At 36.7% G+C, this 22354-nt stretch overlaps 1 protein-coding gene across 3 annotated transcripts in view; it reads left to right on the top strand.

Moving 5' to 3' along the window:
• The first annotated feature begins 1100 nt into the window (after positions 1 to 1100).
• Positions 1101 to 22354, top strand: part of irf2b (interferon regulatory factor 2b) — a 29793-nt gene continuing 8539 nt past the window's right edge. The window contains exons 1-8 of one of the 3 annotated variants that reach the window (XM_079892145.1): positions 1101 to 1286; positions 2667 to 2754; positions 2904 to 3003; positions 6639 to 6812; positions 8778 to 8815; positions 8936 to 9029; positions 11579 to 11722; positions 21883 to 21926. In XM_079892145.1, the coding sequence (XP_079748271.1) occupies positions 2668 to 2754; positions 2904 to 3003; positions 6639 to 6812; positions 8778 to 8815; positions 8936 to 9029; positions 11579 to 11722; positions 21883 to 21926 (681 nt within the window). In that variant the 5' untranslated portion in view covers positions 1101 to 1286; position 2667. Of the gene's footprint in view, positions 1287 to 1313; positions 1558 to 2661; positions 2755 to 2903; positions 3004 to 6638; positions 6813 to 8777; positions 8816 to 8935; positions 9030 to 11578; positions 11723 to 21882; positions 21927 to 22354 lie in introns of those variants that run through there. The other 2 variants (XM_079892144.1, XM_079892143.1) reach the window with 2 other exon arrangements.

The following is a 22354-nucleotide window of genomic DNA, read 5'->3' as shown; positions in this document are numbered from 1 at the left end:
TAGTAAAGACTATGTGAGTCCAATGCATTATTTAAATGGGGTTTGTGTTGCATCATAAGCTGGGAGTTGCAGGGCATGGCAGCAGAGATAAGATATGACTGTGTGTGTGTGTGTGTGTGTGGACACACTGAGGATAGTATTGCACAGCTATACCTTATTCAGCTATACTTGCATTGCCTTTCTCATCTCTAGAGCTCATGATTTTTTGGAAATGTCATTCCAGCTACAGTGATGAACTGAACTAATATGTGCACTTACACACACACAAACACACAAAAAATACAAAAGACGAATGCAATTTTGAATACAGCAATACGCAACATCTGCACATAAATATATGTGATATATATCACAACTGAACTCTCAGGAACATGAGACTTTAGGGCATTTTCCTATTCAAACACAACCAGCACTTCTGCACGTTGCAGCTTCGCCTTTAAGAAGCAATAACGAAACAACGAGGAAGTGAAAATGAAATCGACTTTCGCATTTCAGCCTTGCAGCCAATAAGCAGACCAGCTCAAAAACTACTATGGCAAAGACTTAGCTCATGAATATTAAGTAGGTCCAAAGACGTTGCTTGGGTTAAACTCTGGAGAGTCCAGTAAATGTGAATTTCAAAGTGCTTGATTCATTTATATGTAGTATTGCGATATAAACAATATATTCAGTCACATGTGTGACAGGGAATATTTAATACAATATGGTGACAGTGATGTTAATGAAAAAAATAATAGCAATATACAATAAAAAAATATTTAAATGTAATATTCATAAGCAATATAATATTTATTTTCCTTGTGTAGTAATACAAAAAGATTTATATTATTTGTACTATTAATTTTCCCAGTTTATTTTTGGTAAAACAAACCAACTTACAAACAAGTCTGCTTTTCAGCCAATCGGTGTGCGAACGTCTCGCTACGTAATTAATATTCATGAGTCAAGCTTTCCCCATGACATCATTCCCTCCCACTTATGTGCGCCCTCTCCATATGCCATCCAATCAGCTCGCGAACGGCTCGCCTACGTCGTTAATATTAATGAGACACTTCTGCGCCATAGTAGGATTTGTAAACACGAAGTAAGCGCACAACACACACTCACACACACGCACACTGGGGATTTCCACCCAAGCGCTTGTTTCCTTCACTTGTTTTGCTTTCGATCTGAAGAGCGAAATCAAACCCATTTGACTTTTTGTTTTGTTATCGAGAACTACAAATTGTCAAGACTCTTCACAGACTATTTGCTTTTATCTCTGGAGTGATTTCCACGCGTCGCAGGTAATAAATCGCGTTTCCGCATGTATTTATGGGGGCTCGGTATGAATATAAGTGCATGTTTATGCTGTAGGCCACGTAGAGTTGCAGGGGTGAGTGTAAAATCGAAAGTCAAGGGGTGTTTGGATCCAATGGGAATCAAGGAATGTTTTATTTTCACTTTTGAGTTGACTTGACAACACTAACACACTTATTTGTGGAGGTTGAAGTCTTCTGATTCAGTGTACTGTTAAGAATGATTGGGCAACACTGGACGCCACAATGTCATTTGACAGTAAGTACAGTGCAGACCTAATGAATAACGTGTGTTTTATTATCAACTTATGTGGTTGAGAAGTTTGCATGGTCTTGAGGATATTGGTATTGACTTACATGGGCAAGTACAGGGTGTAACACTGGCACTGCAATGGTAGAGAGTCTGTCATGAACTGGTGCACCATCTGTATCCAAATTCTGTCTGATAAGCTGATATAGCTTGATATTCACATAACATGTTAAAAATGAGTTTCTTTAAGAAATAGAGCTCATAATCTAATGCTTTCCATTTATGTTGGCACTAGATGATGGCAAAAAATCTAAATATAGGCCTAAACAGTTAAATATCCAGTACAAGTGAGCTAAAAATCACTAACATCAGCTGATATGAGACTAATATTTCATCATGCTTCCCTAGTTATTGAGTTATGGTTTTGTGTGGTTTAATAGATTGTGTTTTAACATTGTTGCGTCATAATTGTGTTTCTCATGTTAGCATGCAGTGAAATGCATGCATGTTGTTGTTCCATGCCTTTGTTCACTCTTATGGACCATAAAAGCTCAAAGGTCTAAGCGACAAACGGATGATTTTAATGAGTGGGTTTTCATTGTGATTAACTATAAACCTTTTTATGAGCTCAAATCGGTTAATCTGTAACTTTTGATTTGCACATTCTAGCATCAAGCAGTTTTGATGTCTGTCATCATGCATGATCAATATTACAGGTTTAGCCACATGCACTCGTTCTTAGAAAATCTCTCTCTCTCTCTCTCTCTCTCTCTCTCTCTCTCTCTCTCTCTCTCTCTCTCTCTCTCTCACTCTCACACACACACAAGCACACAGGCACTTCTGCGTCCTCTGTTTGTGTTGTCATTCAGGCCCTGACTCATGGAGAAAAAACCAAACCAATCATCTCATAATCATTTAGTTTGCTGTAACTTTCAGTAAATTGTGATTCAGATGGTCTCTCCTGGTGGTTTGTTTTCAGAAACGGGGTTAAAGTTTGTCATCTTGCTTCCTGGAAAGTCATGAAGGAATGTACAACCTGTTGAAGGAGGAAAAGTTGCTGTCAAACTTTGACAAATTCCAGATCTCTCTCTATCTCTCTCTCTTCTTCTCTAGGACAGCATGCCGGTAGAGAGAATGCGAATGAGGCCGTGGTTGGAAGAGCAGATAAACTCGTGTAAAATACCGGGGCTGAAATGGGTCAACAAGGTACTGTGACTGTGCTAGTCTTTTTATAGCATTTAATTGGTGAAAACTACAATCGCCATGAGCATGGTGAAGCGTTTCGTCATTTTTAAGTGCACATACGCAGGGTGTGTCTTGATCCGTGACATCTTTTGCATGTTCTTTGCCTGCAGGAGAAGAGAATATTCCAGATTCCATGGATGCATGCTGCGCGACACGGCTGGGACGTGGAGAAAGATGCTCCTCTCTTCCGAAACTGGGCCATACACACAGGTGCAGTCAGCATGAAACACTGACATATATGCATGTAAACATAAACACACACATACAGACAGAACGTTCGTGTGAAAATCTCATTCTCTGAGCGAAATAGTGTGCTTAAAACTGTTTAAAACTCAGTCACAATGTGAGGATGCTGCTTTGCATTTGCCAAGACGAGCTGTTGTTGTTGGCAAAAGCTGTTGCATTGTGGTTGTTTGGGAATTTTGAATGGTTGCTGGGGTTTCTAGTTGATTTCTAGGGTTTTCTTTGAGCATGCTGGGTTTTACTAGTTGGTTGATGGGGTGTTCTGGGAGGATGCTGGGGTTTTACTAGTTGGTTGATGGGGTGTTCTGGGAGGATGCTAGGGTTTTACTAGTTGGTTGATGGGGTGTTCTGGGAGGATGCTAGGGTTTTACTAGTTGGTTGATGGAGTGTTCTGGGAGGATGCTAGGGTTTTACTAGTTGGTTGATGGAGTGTTCTGGGAGGATGCTAGGGTTTTACTAGTTGGTTGATGGGGTGTTCTGGGAGGATGCTAGGGTTTTACTAGTTGGTTGATGGGGTGTTCTGGGAGGATGCTAGGGTTTTACTAGTTAGTTGATGGGGTGTTCTGGGAGGATGCTAGGGTTTTACTAGTTGGTTGATGGGGTGTTCTGGGAGGATGCTAGGGTTTTACTAGTTGGTTGATGTGGTGTTCTGGGAGGATGCTAGAGTTTTACTAGTTGGTTGATGGGGTGTTCTGGGAGGATGCTAGGGTTTTACTAGTTGGTTGATGGGGTGTTCTGGGTGGATGCTAGGGTTTTACTAGTTGGTTGATGGGGTGTTCTGGGAGGATGCTAGGGTTTTACTAGTTGGTTGATGGGGTGTTCTGGGAGGATGCTAGGGTTTTACTAGTTGGTTGATGGGGTGTTCTGGGAGGATGCTAGGGTTTTACTAGTTGGTTGATGGGGTGTTCTGGGAGGATGCTGGGTTTTACTACTTGGTTGATGGGGTGTTCTGGGAGGATGCTGGGGTTTTACTAGTTGGTTGATGGGGTGTTCTGGGAGGATGCTAGGGTTTTACTAGTTGGTTGATGGGGTGTTCTGGGAGGATGCTAGGGTTTTACTAGTTGGTTGATGGGGTGTTCTGGGAGGATGCTAGGGTTTTACTAGTTGGTTGATGGAGTGTTCTGGGAGGATGCTAGGGTTTTACTAGTTGGTTGATGGAGTGTTCTGGGAGGATGCTAGGGTTTTACTAGTTGGTTGATGGGGTGTTCTGGGAGGATGCTGGGTTTTACTAGTTGGTTGATGGGGTGTTCTGGGAGGATGCTGGGGTTTTACTAGTTGGTTGATGGAGTGTTCTGGGAGGATGCTAGGGTTTTACTAGTTGGTTGATGGGGTGTTCTGGGAGGATGCTGGGTTTTACTAGTTGGTTGATGGGGTGTTCTGGGAGGATGCTGGGGTTTTACTAGTTGGTTGATGGGGTGTTCTGGGAGGATGCTGGGGTTTTACTAGTTGGTTGATGGGGTGTTCTGGGAGGATGCTGGGGTTTTACTAGTTGGTTGATGGAGTGTTCTGGGAGGATGCTAGGGTTTTACTAGTTGGTTGATGGGGTGTTCTGGGAGGATGCTAGGGTTTTACTAGTTGGTTGATGGGGTGTTCTGGGAGGATGCTAGGGTTTTACTAGTTGGTTGATGGGGTGTTCTGGGAGGATGCTAGGGTTTTACTAGTTGGTTGATGGAGTGTTCTGGGAGGATGCTAGGGTTTTACTAGTTGGTTGATGGGGTGTTCTTGGAGGATGCTAGAGTTTTACTAGTTGGTTGATGGGGTGTTCTGGGAGGATGCTAGAGTTTTACTAGTTGGTTGATGGGGTGTTCTGGGAGGATGCTAGGGTTTTACTAGTTGGTTGATGGGGTGTTCTGGGAGGATGCTAGGGTTTTACTAGTTGGTTGATGGGGTGTTCTGGGAGGATGCTAGGGTTTTACTAGTTGGTTGATGGGGTGTTCTGGGAGGATGCTGGGGTTTTACTAGTTGGTTGATGGGTGTTCTGGGAGGATGCTGGGGTTTTACTAGTTGGTTGATGGGGTGTTCTGGGAGGATGCTAGGGTTTTACTAGTTGGTTGATGGGGTGTTCTGGGAGGATGCTAGGGTTTTACTAGTTGGTTGATGGAGTGTTCTGGGAGGATGCTAGGGTTTTACTAGTTGGTTGATGGGGTGTTCTGGGAGGATGCTGGGTTTTACTACTTGGTTGATGGGGTGTTCTGGGAGGATGCTGGGGTTTTACTAGTTGGTTGATGGGGTGTTCTGGGAGGATGCTGGGGTTTTACTAGTTGGTTGATGGGGTGTTCTGGGAGGATGCTAGGGTTTTACTAGTTGGTTGATGGGGTGTTCTGGGAGGATGCTAGGGTTTTACTAGTTGGTTGATGGGGTGTTCTTGGAGGATGCTAGAGTTTTACTAGTTGGTTGATGGGGTGTTCTGGGAGGATGCTAGAGTTTTACTAGTTGGTTGATGGGGTGTTCTGGGAGGATGCTAGGGTTTTACTAGTTGGTTGATGGGGTGTTCTGGGAGGATGCTAGGGTTTTACTAGTTGGTTGATGGGGTGTTCTGGGAGGATGCTAGGGTTTTACTAGTTGGTTGATGGGGTGTTCTGGGAGGATGCTAGGGTTTTACTAGTTGGTTGATGGAGTGTTCTGGGAGGATGCTAGGGTTTTACTAGTTGGTTGATGGAGTGTTCTGGGAGGATGCTAGGGTTTTACTAGTTGGTTGATGGGGTGTTCTGGGAGGATGCTGGGTTTTACTAGTTGGTTGATGGGGTGTTCTGGGAGGATGCTGGGGTTTTACTAGTTGGTTGATGGAGTGTTCTGGGAGGATGCTAGGGTTTTACTAGTTGGTTGATGGGGTGTTCTGGGAGGATGCTGGGTTTTACTAGTTGGTTGATGGGGTGTTCTGGGAGGATGCTGGGGTTTTACTAGTTGGTTGATGGGGTGTTCTGGGAGGATGCTGGGGTTTTACTAGTTGGTTGATGGGGTGTTCTGGGAGGATGCTGGGGTTTTACTAGTTGGTTGATGGAGTGTTCTGGGAGGATGCTAGGGTTTTACTAGTTAGTTGATGGGGTGTTCTTGGAGGATGCTGGGGTTTTACTAGTTGGTTGATGGGGTGTTCTGGGAGGATGCTGGGGTGTTCTGGGAGGATGCTAGGGTTTTACTAGTTAGTTGATGGGGTGTTCTGGGAGGATGCTAGGGTTTTACTAGTTGGTTGATGGGGTGTTCTGGGAGGATGCTAGGATTTTACTAGTTGGTTGATGGGGTGTTCTGGGAGGATGCTAGGATTTTACTAGTTGGTTGATGGGGTGTTCTGGGAGGATGCTAGGATTTTACTAGTTGGTTGATGGGGTGTTCTGGGAGGATGCTAGGGTTTTACTAGTTGGTTGATGGGGTGTTCTGGGAGGATGCTAGGATTTTACTAGTTGGTTGATGGGGTGTTCTGGTAGGATGCTAGGGTTTATATATATATGATATTCTCATTCTTATATACAATATATAATTTGAGTTTCTTCTACATTGCTATTTTCATAGCTAATAAAGTCAATACAAATATAAAAAGCTGAAGTGATCAAGAAATGTCATTCTATATTATAAGGGTATCTGGTTTTCCATTGCTATTTCTTTAGGTAAATATCAACCAGGTGACAAACCGGACCCCAAAACATGGAAGGCAAACTTCCGCTGTGCCATGAACTCCCTGCCTGACATAGAAGAGGTGAAGGACAAAAGCATCAAAAAGGGAACAAATGCCTTCAGAGTTTACAAGATGCTGTCAGCGTCTGAGAGGCACTCAAAGAGAGGTCAGTCCATAACACACATCCATACTGGCACTAGCAACGTTTACATGGACACCTTTTGTTTCAATACGATTGATGAATCCGAACATAGTGTTTACATGACCGCTAAAGAAAGTGATCAGGTTTATGTGTGCGTTTATATGTCACAAGCTTCAAATCAGAATTGATTTTACATCATGTACACACTGCACGAATCCTGCCGTTTGCGCTAACTATTCTCCTACATCGCTTCTCTTCTTTGTTTTAAAGAGCAGACTTTATATTTATCTGTTTCGGGTTCTGATTAGGAAACACAAGACCCGTTGTGCCGTGCTGTGGGATGAGAGTCCGAAACAAGGACTGTTGATTTGACCAATTCATTCCGATTTACGCGGTTAGATGTGATTATTTTATTTATTCTGACTGTGCTACTAGTCCGGTGGCATTATTAGGGTCCATGTAAACACTGCAACTGACTTCATCACAGAGACGCACCTTCATTTTATTCTGACGTGCCTGGACATGATGATGTGGAATCTAAAGACATTTCTGTGATCAAAGCATGACCTGTTTGTTTAATCAAACCCAAGAGTGGTATTTCACTGAGATACTCTTGTTTTTATCAGTATTTTGCCTTATATTTATATATTTTCTGTTTTTATTTTAATTTTAGTTTAAGTTTTGGTATTTCTGTTGTGTGTTTTTGACATTTGTATTAATTTGTTTTTAAACAATACGTTTAAAATTTGTATTAATTATTATTTCAGTTTAGTTATTTTAGTAGAACTTAAACTACATGAAACTAAGCAATGTTGCAAATAGCTGAAGTTTTAAAATTTAATTTATTTGTTATAATTTAATTTATTTCAAGTGACACTTTTTTCATGATTTTAGTGTTAGTTAACTATAATAATTCTGGTATGATCCCACTTAGTCTGCCCAAGTAACTGTTACTGATGTGTCTCACAAAAGCTGAGAAGAAAATAATATGTTCATGTCATATTTCACCCCCAATTCTTTTTAGAAATAAATAAATGAAATTTTCTACATTATTTCCAGGACAATATAATGCATTTTCCTTCAGCTTATCATTGCTGTAATGCAAACTTTATACATATACACATATTACCGGTCGAAAGTTTGGAAACATTACTATTTTTTATATTTTTGAAAGAAGTCTCTTATGCTCTTCAAGCCTACAGAAAAATACAGAAAAAAACAGTACTATTGTGAAATATTATTACACTTTTAAATAATGTTTTTCTATTCTAATATACTTTAAAATGTCATTTAATCCTGTGATGCAAAGCTGAATTTTCAGCATCATTATTTCAGTCTTCACTGTCACATGATCCTTCAGAAATCATTATCTTAACCTGATTTATTATCAATGTTGGAAACAGCAGCTTAATATATATATATATTTTTATAACCCGTGACACTTTTTCAGGATTCATTGATGAATAAAAAGTTAAAAAGAACAGCATTTATTCAAAACCCATTATTAATTGTTATTAATGTCACATGTAGCTGTGCCTTTAGTACAGCAAAGCTCAACGTGAAGGATGTTTTTAAAAATGTAATTGTGTAATAATTTATGTGTATAGATTTGTTTTTACTGCTTTATGTTGATTTAAATCAAAACATAATTAATGAGAATCTAATGAGGATAATGAGAATTAAACATAAAAAACCCGATAATGAAATGTTTGCATCATAGTAATACTGGTATAAATGTAGAATTTACTAGAATTTATATAGCATTTAGTTATTTAAACATCTTAATGGCCCTAAAATGGCTTCATTATCATATAATTATAAAAAGCAAATATAATTTCAATGATATATGATATAATATATGAAAAAATATAATTAAATTTTATAATTTCCTATTTGATTTTGGGGTGAAAAAGCACATCAAATGTTGAAATGACAGATTTGATGATTTGCATGCATTGATCTCGATGTGTGTGTCTGTGTTTCTCAAAGGAAAGAAGCGAGCAGCTGAAAAAGAAGAAAAGATAAAGGTATGGACTCTCACTTTTGGGTGTGTGTCGTTGTGTGTGCAGTCAGAAATGCTGAAATGATAAAGGTTATTAGATGAATCGACACAGATGTGTGTGTGTGTGTGTGTGTGTTAACCACAGGCGGTGCGATCGTGTCCTGAGGCTTCCAGTTGGGAAAACAGCAACGGCTCGTCCTCAGTGACAGTCAAGCTTGAGGAGGATTACTATAGCACAGGTACAGACTATCCTGATCCACCCTGCACACCTGTGCCACGGTCATGTGACGTAATTCAGGTGGAACCGGTTCTCTACAGGACGGCAAGCAAGAAGCTAGGATTAGAAACTGTATCTGGTTTTTATCTCTACACTCATTTCACATTTTAGGTGTTCAGATTATCAGATGTTCACACTTTTCTACACAACCAGGTGTTGATTCTCTAATGTTGAATTGGCCGATAAATGACACCATTTTAACGAGTGTCTTAAAAACAGCACTTATCGACACTAATTCAACCAAATTATGTTTTACTCAAAGGGATAGTTCACACAAAAATGCAAATTCTGTTATCATTTACTCACCATCATGTTGTTCCAAGAGTTTCTCTCTTCTATTGAACACAAAAGAAGATATTTTGAAGAATGTTGGGAATCAAACAGTTGTTGGACCCCATTGACTTCTATAGTAGGAAAACAAATATGATGGAAGTCAATGAGGACCAGAAACCATTTGGTTACCGACATTCTTCAAAATATCTTCTTTTGTGTTCAGCAGAAGAAAGAAACTACATGAGGATAGTAAATGATGACAGAATTTAAATATTTGGGTGAACTATCCAATCGCTGTTCAAGTCAGTGTTAAAAGTCATGCTTTTTAAAGAAAGAAACTTAAAATAATAAAATAATAAAATAATTAAAATACCCCTAAAATACTTGGGAATTGCTTGATGCATATTTATTTTATTTTAGTAAAAAAAAAAAAAAAGTTTTTTTTTTCAAATAGTTTGTTGTTATAATTATTATTATGAAAATAATAATCTCAAAATATTTTAAAAATATTTTATACGAAAATACAAAGAATTCATATTTAAATAATAATAATAATAATACATACATCAAGCCATTCAAAAGTGTTCGGTTTTAGGGCTATTTTAATAAAACAAAACTATAATATAATATAATATAATATAATATAATATAATATAATATAATATAACCATTTTCATTTTCAAGAGAATCTTAAAACAAAACACTTAAATGGCTTGATGTTTTTTTATTTTATTTTTATTTATAATAATAATACCTTTTGACATATTAAATACATGTATCAAATATAATTGAAAATATTTTATTAAAATGTATTATTACTGATACAAACAGGTCTGTTAAATGTGTTCTCTCTCAGGGTTATTTTAGTTGTCTCTTTAAAAAAAAAAAAAGCATGACTTGTGGTTTGAGAGAATATGAAACGGTCCTTGAAAACACAACAGCATTTTGTTCAGCGCTCCTCAGTCACCCAGAATGCTTCAGGCTTCTCTTGAGTTTGCAGTGCCTCTCCTGTCCTGGTTCACATACATTATAAGACACATGCGTCACTTCACAGCTGTGGGACTTTCTCTCGCTTTTCTCCAAAATCAAACACCTCGTAGACGTGAACTTCCTTTGGCACTGAGTCTGAGCTCAGCCGTGTTCATAAACATAAACTCTCACAATGGCGGCGGTTTGCATTATTAAAGAGCTTTATTTGCCTTTAGTATTGAAAGTGTCTGAATGGCTGGTGTTATTGGGTCAATGCTCGGCTCATATTTCACCCCATAATCAGGAAAAAAGGCCATTTATATTATGTTTTTAAAAACATATTTTAGGATTATTTTGCTTTTTTTTTTCATGCTAATTTTCCCCACCAAATTCCCATACTAAAATTTTATAAATTTTCATTCATGTAAATTATCCAGACCAATGTTATTTTAGTTTTATCATCATTTTATTAATATTTTTAGTTTTTTAGTTTTCATGTTAATTCTAGTTTTTTCCTGATGTGCTTTTGTCATTTAATATTGCTATTTATGTTTTATTTCAATTTTAGTTTTTACATATTTCCACTTAATAAATTTAGTGCTTCAACATAAACATATTTCAGTTTATTTGCCAAGCCAACAATTTTTCGTTTTCGTAATATTCAACAAATATTAATATTTTAATATTCCAGCTTTATTTCAGTTAACAAAACAATTATTTTACTTAAATTAAAATCAACATGAATTATATCCAGTACAGCAAATGACACATAAATACACATGCAATTTATGCAAAATGCATTTTCGTGACAGATTTTCACAAGATTCATAATTTAACATTGAGGATGGGATATGATGACGAGACACCTATCATTTCTGTCACAAACCTGTTTATCCAGATCTCCTTGTTTCTGTGTTTATTCACGTCCTCTGTTCGCCTTCAGACTCAGTAATGCACACTACTGGGGTAAAAGGTGAGCTTAGTGTGTGTTTGCTTTGTTAGTCAGCATTGATATGAGGTTTGTGATACACATTGAATTGGCAAAGCTAAAACCAAAAGCAACGTAATTCATTTACAAAAGCCTTTCAGCTGGTTAATTTGTTTTTAACCTGGTTTCCACTGCAATTTCATTACAGAGTCATGGGAAATAGAGTTCAGCTTCATGAAAAATGAAAAAGTACACACATATGCCCCCCTTTAAGAAACACGCTCACTTCCCACTTCACTGTTCTCCATATTCACTCTCTCTTCCCTCTTCTCGTTCCTCAGAGGCTGATGGGCGGGACGACCACCTGATCATCAACGATCTTCCTGACGTGTGTCAGACCATCGAGGTGGTGACGGAAAACGAGGATCAGGCCGTGACCTCCAGCCACTACCCCCTACAGATCTCCCCCGTCTCCTCGTATGGAGGTTGGTTGGACACATACACTCGCATCCCTTTAGCATGGAAGCTTGTTTCTGCCACGGAATATTAAAAAGAACGGTAATTGCAACTTTTTATCTCTCAATTCTGACTATTTTTCTCAGAATTGAGAGATATTAACGAGTTTATCAGGGTTTCCGCGGGGTCTTAAAGGAGAACTCCGGTCAATTTTAACATTGAGCTCATTTTTTTGTAAATTTGGAGTGCTGTCAGTACAGAGAACAACGACAGAAATCGGTGTTGCCTACACCGTGTTATCCTCTTTTTAAAATTTGCACCCTGTTGACTTCAATGGGGCAAGTTTTAAACCTGCTTTTAGCCTCTTAACATCCTTGATATGTCATTACAAGTGCACAGGTCATGTGAGTGATTCCTTCAGAGTGAACACGGGTGAATCTGACTGCAGTAGATGTGAAAGAAATGGATAAAAATTATGTTTATTCAGCCAGGGCACATACCTGTATTTACATCCTGTTTTCGGTCAAAGTCCACAGTAGTCGATTGTCGAGTTCGGGCGCATGATCGTACGTACTAAACCAATGCGTGTGAACTCGGCAATCGACTACTGTGGACTTCAGCCGAAAACAGGATGTAAATACAGGTATGTGCGCTGGCTGAATTAACATCACTTTTATTCATATCTTTCACATCTACTGCAGTCAGATTCACTCGTGTTCACTCTGAAGGAATCACTCACATGACCTGTGCACTTGTAATGACACATCAAGGATGTTAAGAGGCTAAAAGCAGGTTTAAAACTTGCCCCATTGAAGTCAACAGGGTGCAAATTTTAAAAAGAGGATAACTCGGTGTAGGCAACACCGATTTCTGTCGTTGTTCTCTGTACTGACAGCACTCCAAATTTACAAAAAAATGAGCTCAATGTTAAAATTGACCGGAGTTCTCCTTTAAAAAGTCTTAAAAAGTCTAAAATTCTGAACTTTAAATTTAAGGCCTTAAAAAGTCTTAAAAACGGCCAGATTTTCATCCTAGGTCTTAAATTTCATTTAGTCAGGTCTAAAAAAGTGTTTACCCTCGTTCATTTCCAGAAACGCTGGCCGCAGAAAGTTATTACAAAGTAGCAAAAAAGTATGGAGTTGTAGCCTACAAAGCTGAGCCCTGGAGCAGGGTCTCCAACACGTCGCTCGTGGCTTGATATGAGCTAGCTCGCCAGAGGCCATTCACATATCGCGTCTTTTGCGCGCTCAAGTTTGTTCAAATGTAGGCGCGGGGCAAGCGCGCTCATAATTGAAGCGACGCTCTAATTGTTTTACCAGGCGCAACGAGATGAAAAAAATCTAAACTTTTCAGAATGCTGCAAATGCACCGCAGGTCATGTGACAGGAACCAACCAATCACCCCTTTCCATAACGACATTGAAAGCTCAGTCAACATGAAGGATGGGGGTGCACCCAAACACTACTAATAAATATAAGCTATAATGTGTAAATGTCAGTAATTTATCTTTTTTGCCTCATTCTTTTTATAAAAAATATTTAAAGGCTGAAATATGAGGTTTATCTTTGTATAAAATCTTTTTTGTCAAAACTTTATTTGAACTTGTACATGTTAGTAGATAACATGTTGCAAGACACTCTTTTAAAATCTGGCCATCATTTTTAATGGTATTTTAATGTTTATGTAAACAAAAAGTGCATATTGATGCTAATCAATTTGTTATTTGCTGTTTTTCGACATAAAACTTGTTGAATTGACTTCATTCTGTAGTATTAGTACTTTTTGAACAGGATTCTGTGATAACCGTGATAATTTTGGTCACTTTAATCTAGGGCTGTCAAACGATTAATCGCGATTAATCGCATCCAAAATAAAAGTTTGTTTTTACATAATATATGTGTGTGTACGGTGTATAATTATTTTATATATATAAATACACACACATGCATGTATATATTTAAGAAATATTTGCATGTATATACTGTGTATATATATTTATATTATATATAATTTATATTATATATAAATATTTTATATATAAATAACACATTTTTTATACATATATTTTTATACACATATATTATGTAAAAACAAACTTTTATTTTGGATGCGATTAATCGCGATTAATCGTTTGACAGCCCTACTTTAATCATCTCATCATTTCCTTTCTAGTTATGATCAACTATGATGATCAACTAAAATCAACAATAATTGTGTTTTTAAAGTATAATATGCAAAAGTACAATTTTCTATTAAAAAAATATCTACCTCTCCCTCTCTCTCACACACATCAGATAATCCTAGATAGATAGAAAGATGGATAGATACTCTAATGATCCCGAGGTAACTATCTATCTAACTTGGATAATGCGTCGTGTAGGTCTTAAATTTCAATCTTTATGGTCTTAAAATGTCTTAAAAAGGTCTTAAATTTGACTTACTGAAACCTGCAGAAACCCTGTTTATACTCGCAAATTTATAACTCACAATTCAGACTTTTTCCCTCAATTGTAGGTTAAAAGTCCGAATTGCTAAATGTAAATGTTCGATTTGGACTTTTTTCGCAATTGCAAGTTATAAAATCCGCATTGCGAGTTATTAAAGTCCAAATTGCGAGATATAAAGTTGTTTTATATCTCATAATTCTGACTTTTTTTTTTCTCAGAACTGTTTATGTCATGCAATTTTGCAATTGCTTTTTTTCCGCAATTGCAAGTTGCGAGATACAGTCGCAATTCTGAGAAATAAAGTCGCAATTGCGAGATATAAACTTGCAATTCCGTATTTATATTCCGCAATTCTGACTTTTTTTTCCACAATTGCAAGTTATAAAGTTTATATTGCGAGATATAAACTCACAATTCTGACTTTTTCTTCCAAATGCAAATTTATATCCCACAAATCGGACTTTTTTTCCCACAATTGTAAGTTCTAAAGTCCCATTGCGAAAAGTGCTAAATATAAAGTTGTTTTATATCTCATAATTCTGACTTTTTTTTTCTCAGAACTGTTTATATCATGCAATTTTGCGAGATACAGATGCAATACTGAGAAATAAAGTCGCAATTGCGAGATATAAACTTGCAATTCCGAATTCATATTCCGCAATTCTGACTTTTTTTTCGCAATTGCAAATTTATATCCCACAAATCTGACTTTTTTCCTCCATAATTGTAAGTATTACAGTCCCATTGCGAAAATTGCTAAATATAAAGTTGTTTTATTCAGATTTTTTCCCTCAGAACTGATTTTATATCATGCAATTATGACTTTTTTTCCGCAATTGCAAGATGTGAGAGATAAAGTCGCAATTCTGAGAAATAAAGGTGCAATTGCAAGATAAAAAGTTGTAATTCTGAGGAAAAAAAGTCAGATTTGTGATATATATTTTTAATTATGAAATATAAAGTCACAATTCTTAGAAATAAACTTGCAATTCTGACTTTATAACTTGCAGTTGCGAGTTTATATCTCAGAATTCAGAGAAAAAAAGTCAGAATTGTGACTTTAAATTTCATAATTTCAAAAATCTCAGTTACCTTTTTTATGTTTTTATTCCATAGTGGAAACAAGCTTAGCCTTGACTATATTCATATTAATCCAGCATGGCCTTCAGAGCCTTACAGCTTTTCGATTTTGATGGTGTAATTTTGGACATTTCCACACATTGAACTTGTGTGTGTTCACCGTGATGACGCAATCCTGTTCTCCTCACCATTCCCTGAAGTATCTCCACTTTTTAATCAATAGGAATTCCCACTCCTTGTTTGCTCTCAGTGGCCTGTGGACACAGACACAGGCGATTAGATTTGATCTTGTGTGCGTTTAATCGCAATTGATTTGATTTTGGCTTCCAACGATTATTAAACAATTACTGTCCACCATTCCATTTGTTTCACTGTCACTAATCACGTCACGTACAAATCAGTAAAATCATGTAAGGGGACTTTCGCAAAATGGGACGTACGTGATATTAAAAAGAGTTATTAAAGCTGCAATATGTAAGTTTTTTCGCCGCTAGGGGTCGCTAACCTCTTACAATAACAAAGGCGTCGGTTGATGACGCATAAGCGGAATTATGGATCTTGTCGTCATGCTGAAGGATCTAATAATGTTTATGGATGAGTGAATACACTGATGTTTTTAACATGACTGTGGGATGAAGCGGCGCGAGTGCTAATGAGAGACAGATCTCAGCGCCACACGCGAGTCCCGCGGATATAAAGGAATGAGGACATTTAATCCTACCGAACTAACTTACCCGCTAGTGCTGAATAACACTCACACAGGGCAGTTTATTAGACGAATGAAACTTGTGAGGGAACGCAGCGCTGCTTCACTTGCTCTACACTATCACACTAAACTGCATTTGAGTGTGTTAAAGTTATAATGTTATTCTGTGTGTTAGTTTGTCTGTATGAGACTAGCAGTGAGCGAGATCAACATTAGAATAACATACTGATCATATTCTAACATTTCATCATGTTGAGCTGTATAACACTGATTCGTTTTATGTACATTTGCGCGTCTCTGTCAAGTGGAAGTTAGCCGCGGACGCTAGCTCTCGGCATCTTGAAAACACCACGCATTTTCGAGTCCTCGGGTAACTTTCTTTGTGCGCGCTTTGGGAGTAATGTGTACTTTGAGCTTCAGCTGCACGCCTAAACGGTCAAATACACAGCAAAATATGTCAGAATGCTGGACTTGGCGATTTTTTTACGTAAGCACAGTTGGTGGTGTCTTAAGTGAACATAAACAGTTAAAGAATGTGTATCAGTATATTAGATCCGTGACACTCTTAAAGTGACAGCAGCCTAATAAACCCCGTCTGTGTCATTATGGTTCATCAAACAACAAAGTACAGAGAGAAAATCACTCGCTGCTCTCGACTGAATAACTTTAGTAGCTTTAACCCTTTAGAACCTGAAGCTAAAATAGGTGTTTTTCACATATTTTGATTTTTTGACTGTACAATTCTAAAACAATGTGCTGTCTTAATGTGCAAGGTGTCATCTTTTTCAGAAAAAGATTAGCTTTCAACAAATTACAGTTATTGACCATTACTGTGTGTGGTGAGTTTGTAAATAGAAAAAAAAAAAAAAAAAAAAAAAAAAAAGAGAATAAATTTACTGGTTTTTATTTAGAAAAAAACAGAAAAAATCATGAAAATGAAAAAGTTGAAAAATGAACTATAATACATATATACAAGTCTTTTTTGTGACACTGGGTTGCACAGTTTTCATTTGGGACACTTTTTTTCATACATGCACACATACACATGCACACACTACATGCTTAGATACGTGAAAGAGTAACGGCCATCCGCTTCCCAAGTTTCATTAAAAATCATCCCAATCCCCTCTTCTGCTGTCTAACACTTCTTTCGCCATGTATTTGTTCGTTTCTTTTATTATTTTATGCAATCCAAAACACTCTAACCTGCCACACTTCGTATCTCTCTGTTCAAATCCTTCCTTCCCGCACTGCTGTCATTTACTTACTACATTTATAAATTACCGTAATAAGCCGCATATTGCCGAAAGCGCATGTTGTCTACTGTCAGGGGCAATTTGAATGGTTTTGATAGTGCAAACGGTTGAAGAGTTATGGTCAAATGAATACAGCTTGCTGGTATGTGTCGGCGACGAAAGGGTTAATAAGAATCAAAGCAAAGTTTAATTCTTACAGTGAAGACTGTTGTTTTATTTTACATTTGATTATTCAATTTCCGTAATAGTCTATTTGCTGAATACTTATAGATAAAAAAACTTAAAGCACAGTTTGTTTCATTTGTATATTGTATTTGTCCTATTGTTTGTAATTTGCCTTTTTTTTTTTTATTGTATTACTGACTGTTTACTTATTTTTTAATAATTTTTTGAGGACTTCTTTTTTCCTTACATTAGTAAGCCTAGTATTCTATCGAAATTGATATCAAGAATTGTGAAATTTTGCTGGTATCTAAAATTTAGATGTCATTGCAACCTTATTTCCAGTGAATATATACTTGATATATACCGCTATCGTTAAATAAATCAAAAGGTTTGGTCATGTGACCCACTCATAGTATTACAATATTCACAGAAATAATCGTGATTATGATTTTTGCCATAATCAAGCAGCCCTTCTTGTGTTTGTGAACAAACAAACACACATTAGAAACATTCTCAGATCAAGATACGTTTACTTGGGAAGAAAATTGACTTAAGAAAATATATTAAGTCTGAAATAAATTGAGTTTGCTTAAAAGTTCATTTTCAGATATTTGTTTTTGTTTTAAGGCATTAACTAACTTTATTTTAATACATATTTCAGAAAACAAGACTTAATATCTTAGTCACTGTACTTTTAAATTGTACAAGTAAATATATCTTGATTTAAGAACGTTTAGATGTTTATTCTGGAAAACAAGACAGAAATACTAAGGAAGCAAAGCATTTATTGCAAAGGAGATACGTTTTTTTTTTTTTTTTTAGCAAACAAAGGTACTTCATTCTTACTCAGTAAAATTCCTAAATCAAGATGCATTTACTTGAGAAACTAAATGACATGTTTAGTCTTGTTTTCTGAAAAACTCACTTAATTTTGATAGATGTGACAAAATATCTGCTTCTTTTCCCTTTGAATTTTGAAGTTTATTTTGACCCCATTTGCAGATATTTTTTCTTGTTTTAAAACATTTAATTTTTAAGATCTAAAGTAATAAGATTTTTGATTCTCAAGTAAATGTATCTGTATTTTAACAATGTTTAGATATTTTTACTGGAAAAGTAAGAAAATATTTTTTTGCAATGTAACTGCTCTCCTTATTAGAGAAAAAGGTTTTAATTTTAAATGCTAAAAGTTCTTGAGTCTCATGTTTTGAGGCGTTGAAATGTGTGCTGGCCGTGTGTGTTGGTCGTGTTGTTCAATGTCCATTAGAGATCGGGCCCTCGTCTCAAGGACACGCGTCTGCGTCACGCCAGCCGTACTTCTGCACTGTAACAGAGTTAATGTATAACGCTGAGGCGAGAACACACTTCACTCTCTCACCTGCATGTGCTCCTCATTCATTATGTTATAGAAGTCTGAGTCCAGTTAGACACTTCATGCTATAATGGACGAGATTTGTTAGTTAATTCAATTTGATTGCTAACGAGTGGTATTTGCTTGTGCAATGCAGTTGCAAAGGTGTTCTTCGTGTTCCTGTATTTACTGCATTGCGATGTGTGATGCACTAAAGTGTTTAAAGGGTTAATTCACCCAAAAATGAAAATTCTGTCATTATTTACTCGCCCTCAGATCGTTCCAAACCCGTAAGACTTTCGTTCATTTCTGTCCCTCCATTGACAGCTACGCAACTACCACTTTGAGTAGGGTTAAGGGTTAGAAAGAACGAACGATTAGTTAGAAAGAAAGAAAGATTAGTTAGAAAGAAAGAAAGAAAGATTAGAAAGAAAGAAAAGAAAGATTAGTTAGAAAGAAAGTGAGAAAGAAAGAAAGATTAGTTAGAAAGAAAGAAAGAAAAGAAAGATTAGTTAGAAAGAAAGAAAGATTGGTTAGAAAGAAAGAAATAAAGATTAGTTAGAAAGAAAGAAAGATTAGTTAGAAAGAAAGAATGATTAGTTAGAAAGAAAGAAAGATTAGTTAGAAAGAAAAGAAAGATTAGTTAGAAAGAAAAAGAAAGAAAGAGAAAAGAAAGAAAGATTAGTTAAAAAGAAAGAAAAGAAAGATTAGTTAGAAAGAAAAAGAAAGAAAGAGAAAAGAAAGAAAGATTAGTTAGAAAGAAAAGAAAGATTAGTTAGAAAGAAAAAGAAAGAAAGAGAAAAGAAAGAATGATTAGTTAGAAAGAAAGAAAGAAAGATTAGTTAGAAAGAAAAAGAAAGAAAGAGAAAAGAAAGAAAGATTAGTTAAAAAGAAAGAAAGATTAGTTGAAAAAAAGAAAGATTAGTTAGAAAGAAAAAGAAAGAAAGAGAAAAGAAAGAAAGATTAGTTAAAAAGAAAGAAAAGAAAGATTAGTTAGAAAGAAAGAAAGAAAGAAAGATTAGTTAGAAAGAAAGAAAGTTCAATTGTGGAATCAGATACTTGTTATGAAATAAAAATTTCGATTCTTCTTATCGATTCCTTTTGTGAGCATTAAAATATGTCTTGTCAAATGCGAGAGACTGGTTGTCTGCGCATGTGTGTGTGTGTGTGTGTGTGTGTAACTATACTGGGCAACTCTTAAAGGGACAGCACTAATATTCTTGCCGTCTCTATAATAACACTAATCAAACAACACAAGTTCACAAATGCAACACAATTCACTCGTTCTTGACTGAATCACTTTTCTAACTGTATTTATAATGTATATTTTATTTATAAAGTGCAGTGTTGTTTTACATTTGATTACAGTTTCTGTTCCTGAATACCTAAAAACCTTAAAACACTGTTTATTTCACTCGTATCTTTGATCAGCTGTATCTATTTGTTGCAATTTGCTAATTTTCTATTTGTTCTTTTTTAAATTACTGAGTGTTTACTGGTCTTTAATAATGCTTGATATTTATATGAGTTGGGCTAGTTGTTTTTTCTTTCATGGTATTCAGCTATAGTTAAATGTTTTGCAATAAGACTAAATGTTTTTTTTTTACCTTATTGGAATCGAAATAGGAATCTGAATCGTTAAAATTCAACCAATAACTTTGACGCTTCAAAAAGTTCATAAAGAGATCGTAAAACTAATCCATATGAATTGAGCAGTTTAATCCAAATTTCCTGAAGAGACTCGATCACTTTATATGATGAACAGATTTAATTTAGATTTGATTGGATGGTTGTGGTTTGCTATTGGCTGATCTCATGTGATTGACAGGTTGCCCCGCCCACATCATCAGATAAGAGAAGAGCTGTGAGAGCAACTTATTCTGATTCAAGATTATTAAAGCAATAATGATGTGCACGGATAAATCATTTATTACAAATACAGCAATATTCCATATAAACATTTATTTTTTTTGATGTCATGGTGACTTTAATACTCTTGGTTAGTCAGTCTCTAACTGTAAATGAGTAATAGTAAGAGTTATACCTATTATTCAACACACTCTTTCCGACTCTGGCACAGAAACTCGCTGCCAATCCAAGACCATAACACAAGCTTCCGATCACAGCACTTCCTTCTATAAGTGTTGCAGTTTTTCCCTATGGGAGCTAGTTACGAGTAAGGAATGTAAATGACTTCCTAGAGTCGTTGTAAAACACTTTATTATGTCCTTTATCTGCAGTGTTTGACCGTGTTGAATGTGAGATGAACTCTTGACCATTGATGGATATGTGAGGCTTGGCTTGTGATAAACTTGTTTTAGTGGCGTGAAGTTTACCGTACAGTATCTCTAGTCAGTGTGTTTGCACACGGACGGGAATGTTGACTCATGTCCTGTTGTTCCGCGTTTTCCAATCAACAGTCCTTTTTTTTCTTTCTCAGATGTGCCTGGGGCTCAAAGCGAATGGTTTTACGTCTTGCTCAAGTGTTGAGATATTTATGGTCAACACAAACTCAATGCCAGACTTTCTTCTGGTATTTATGATTTATATTATCCAGTATCTCCCCAACACTTGGTGCAATTTAAAAAGGTCATATTCTGCCCTTTTACAGAGTCTTGATGTTGTTTCAGGCTCTACTAGAACAGGTTTTCCTGCGTGAATGTTGATTATTTTCCTCATATTCTCCATTGTTGCGGCTCCTCTCTTCCCAGTCTGTCAGTAACGCTCTGTTTACTTCCTGTCTCTATGAAGCCCCTCCTTCTGAAAAGCACACTGTGCTCTGATTGGTCGGCTGGAGTAGTGTGATCTGATTGGTCGAGCGCTTCTAGTGTGTTTGGGAAATGTCCCGCCCCTTCCCATAACCGCCAGTTTAACACACTACTAACTAACTCAACCAGGCCCCGCCCCTTTATTCTGCGCATGAATTATTATAATGAGGAATATTGTGACGTGTTCGTTCCCGGAAGAAACTCAAGACTACAATGGAGGCGTTTCAGGAGTTCAGAAACACTGACAGTCAGTAATCAGTTAAAACTTGTAAGGGTTCAATATCCATGATTTATAAACAGTTGAGTATTTTTTTATTTTTTTTCCCCATGCTTTGTTTTATCCACCCACATCCGATAACCTGTCAGTCAGGAAATCCCGGATAAATCAGTCTGATTTCTTTTCCTTTGTCTTCCAGCTGAGAGCGATACAGACAGCGCCAGCGAGGAAGACTCCAAAGAGGTATGTGGAAAAAAGCTATTTAAAAAATACATTAAAAATCCTCTGATTTAGACACAGAATACCTTTTTTTTTTTGCTTATGAAATTGCTGAGTGATAGTGGCCAAAATAAATCACCTTTTTTTTTTTTATTTCTTCGAAGAGTGCTTTTAATGGGTGTGTACAAGCGATTCCTAGAATCCTTTTGTGAACATGTTTGTTGGTTTAATGCAACAGCTTCAGGGCTTGTGAAGAACTGAATTGTGGTTAAAGGCCAAAACACACTACGACGTTTGATTTGAAGTTGGTATGAAAGAAGTTGTGGTCTATTGTTCTGTATATCCGAGTGAAACGCTTCCGGAACGAGAACAAATGTGGGCGGGGCTTGATTTTGTCTGTGTGGAATTGATTGGATGGTTGTGGTTTGCTATTGGCTGATCTCATGTGAGTG

This window comes from Squalius cephalus (assembly GCF_949319135.1).
Source record: "Squalius cephalus genome assembly, chromosome: 14".
Lineage (NCBI taxonomy): Eukaryota > Metazoa > Chordata > Actinopteri > Cypriniformes > Leuciscidae > Squalius > Squalius cephalus.
Note: the sequence above shows the minus strand (reverse complement) of the source record. Positions and strands in the feature narration are given on the sequence as shown.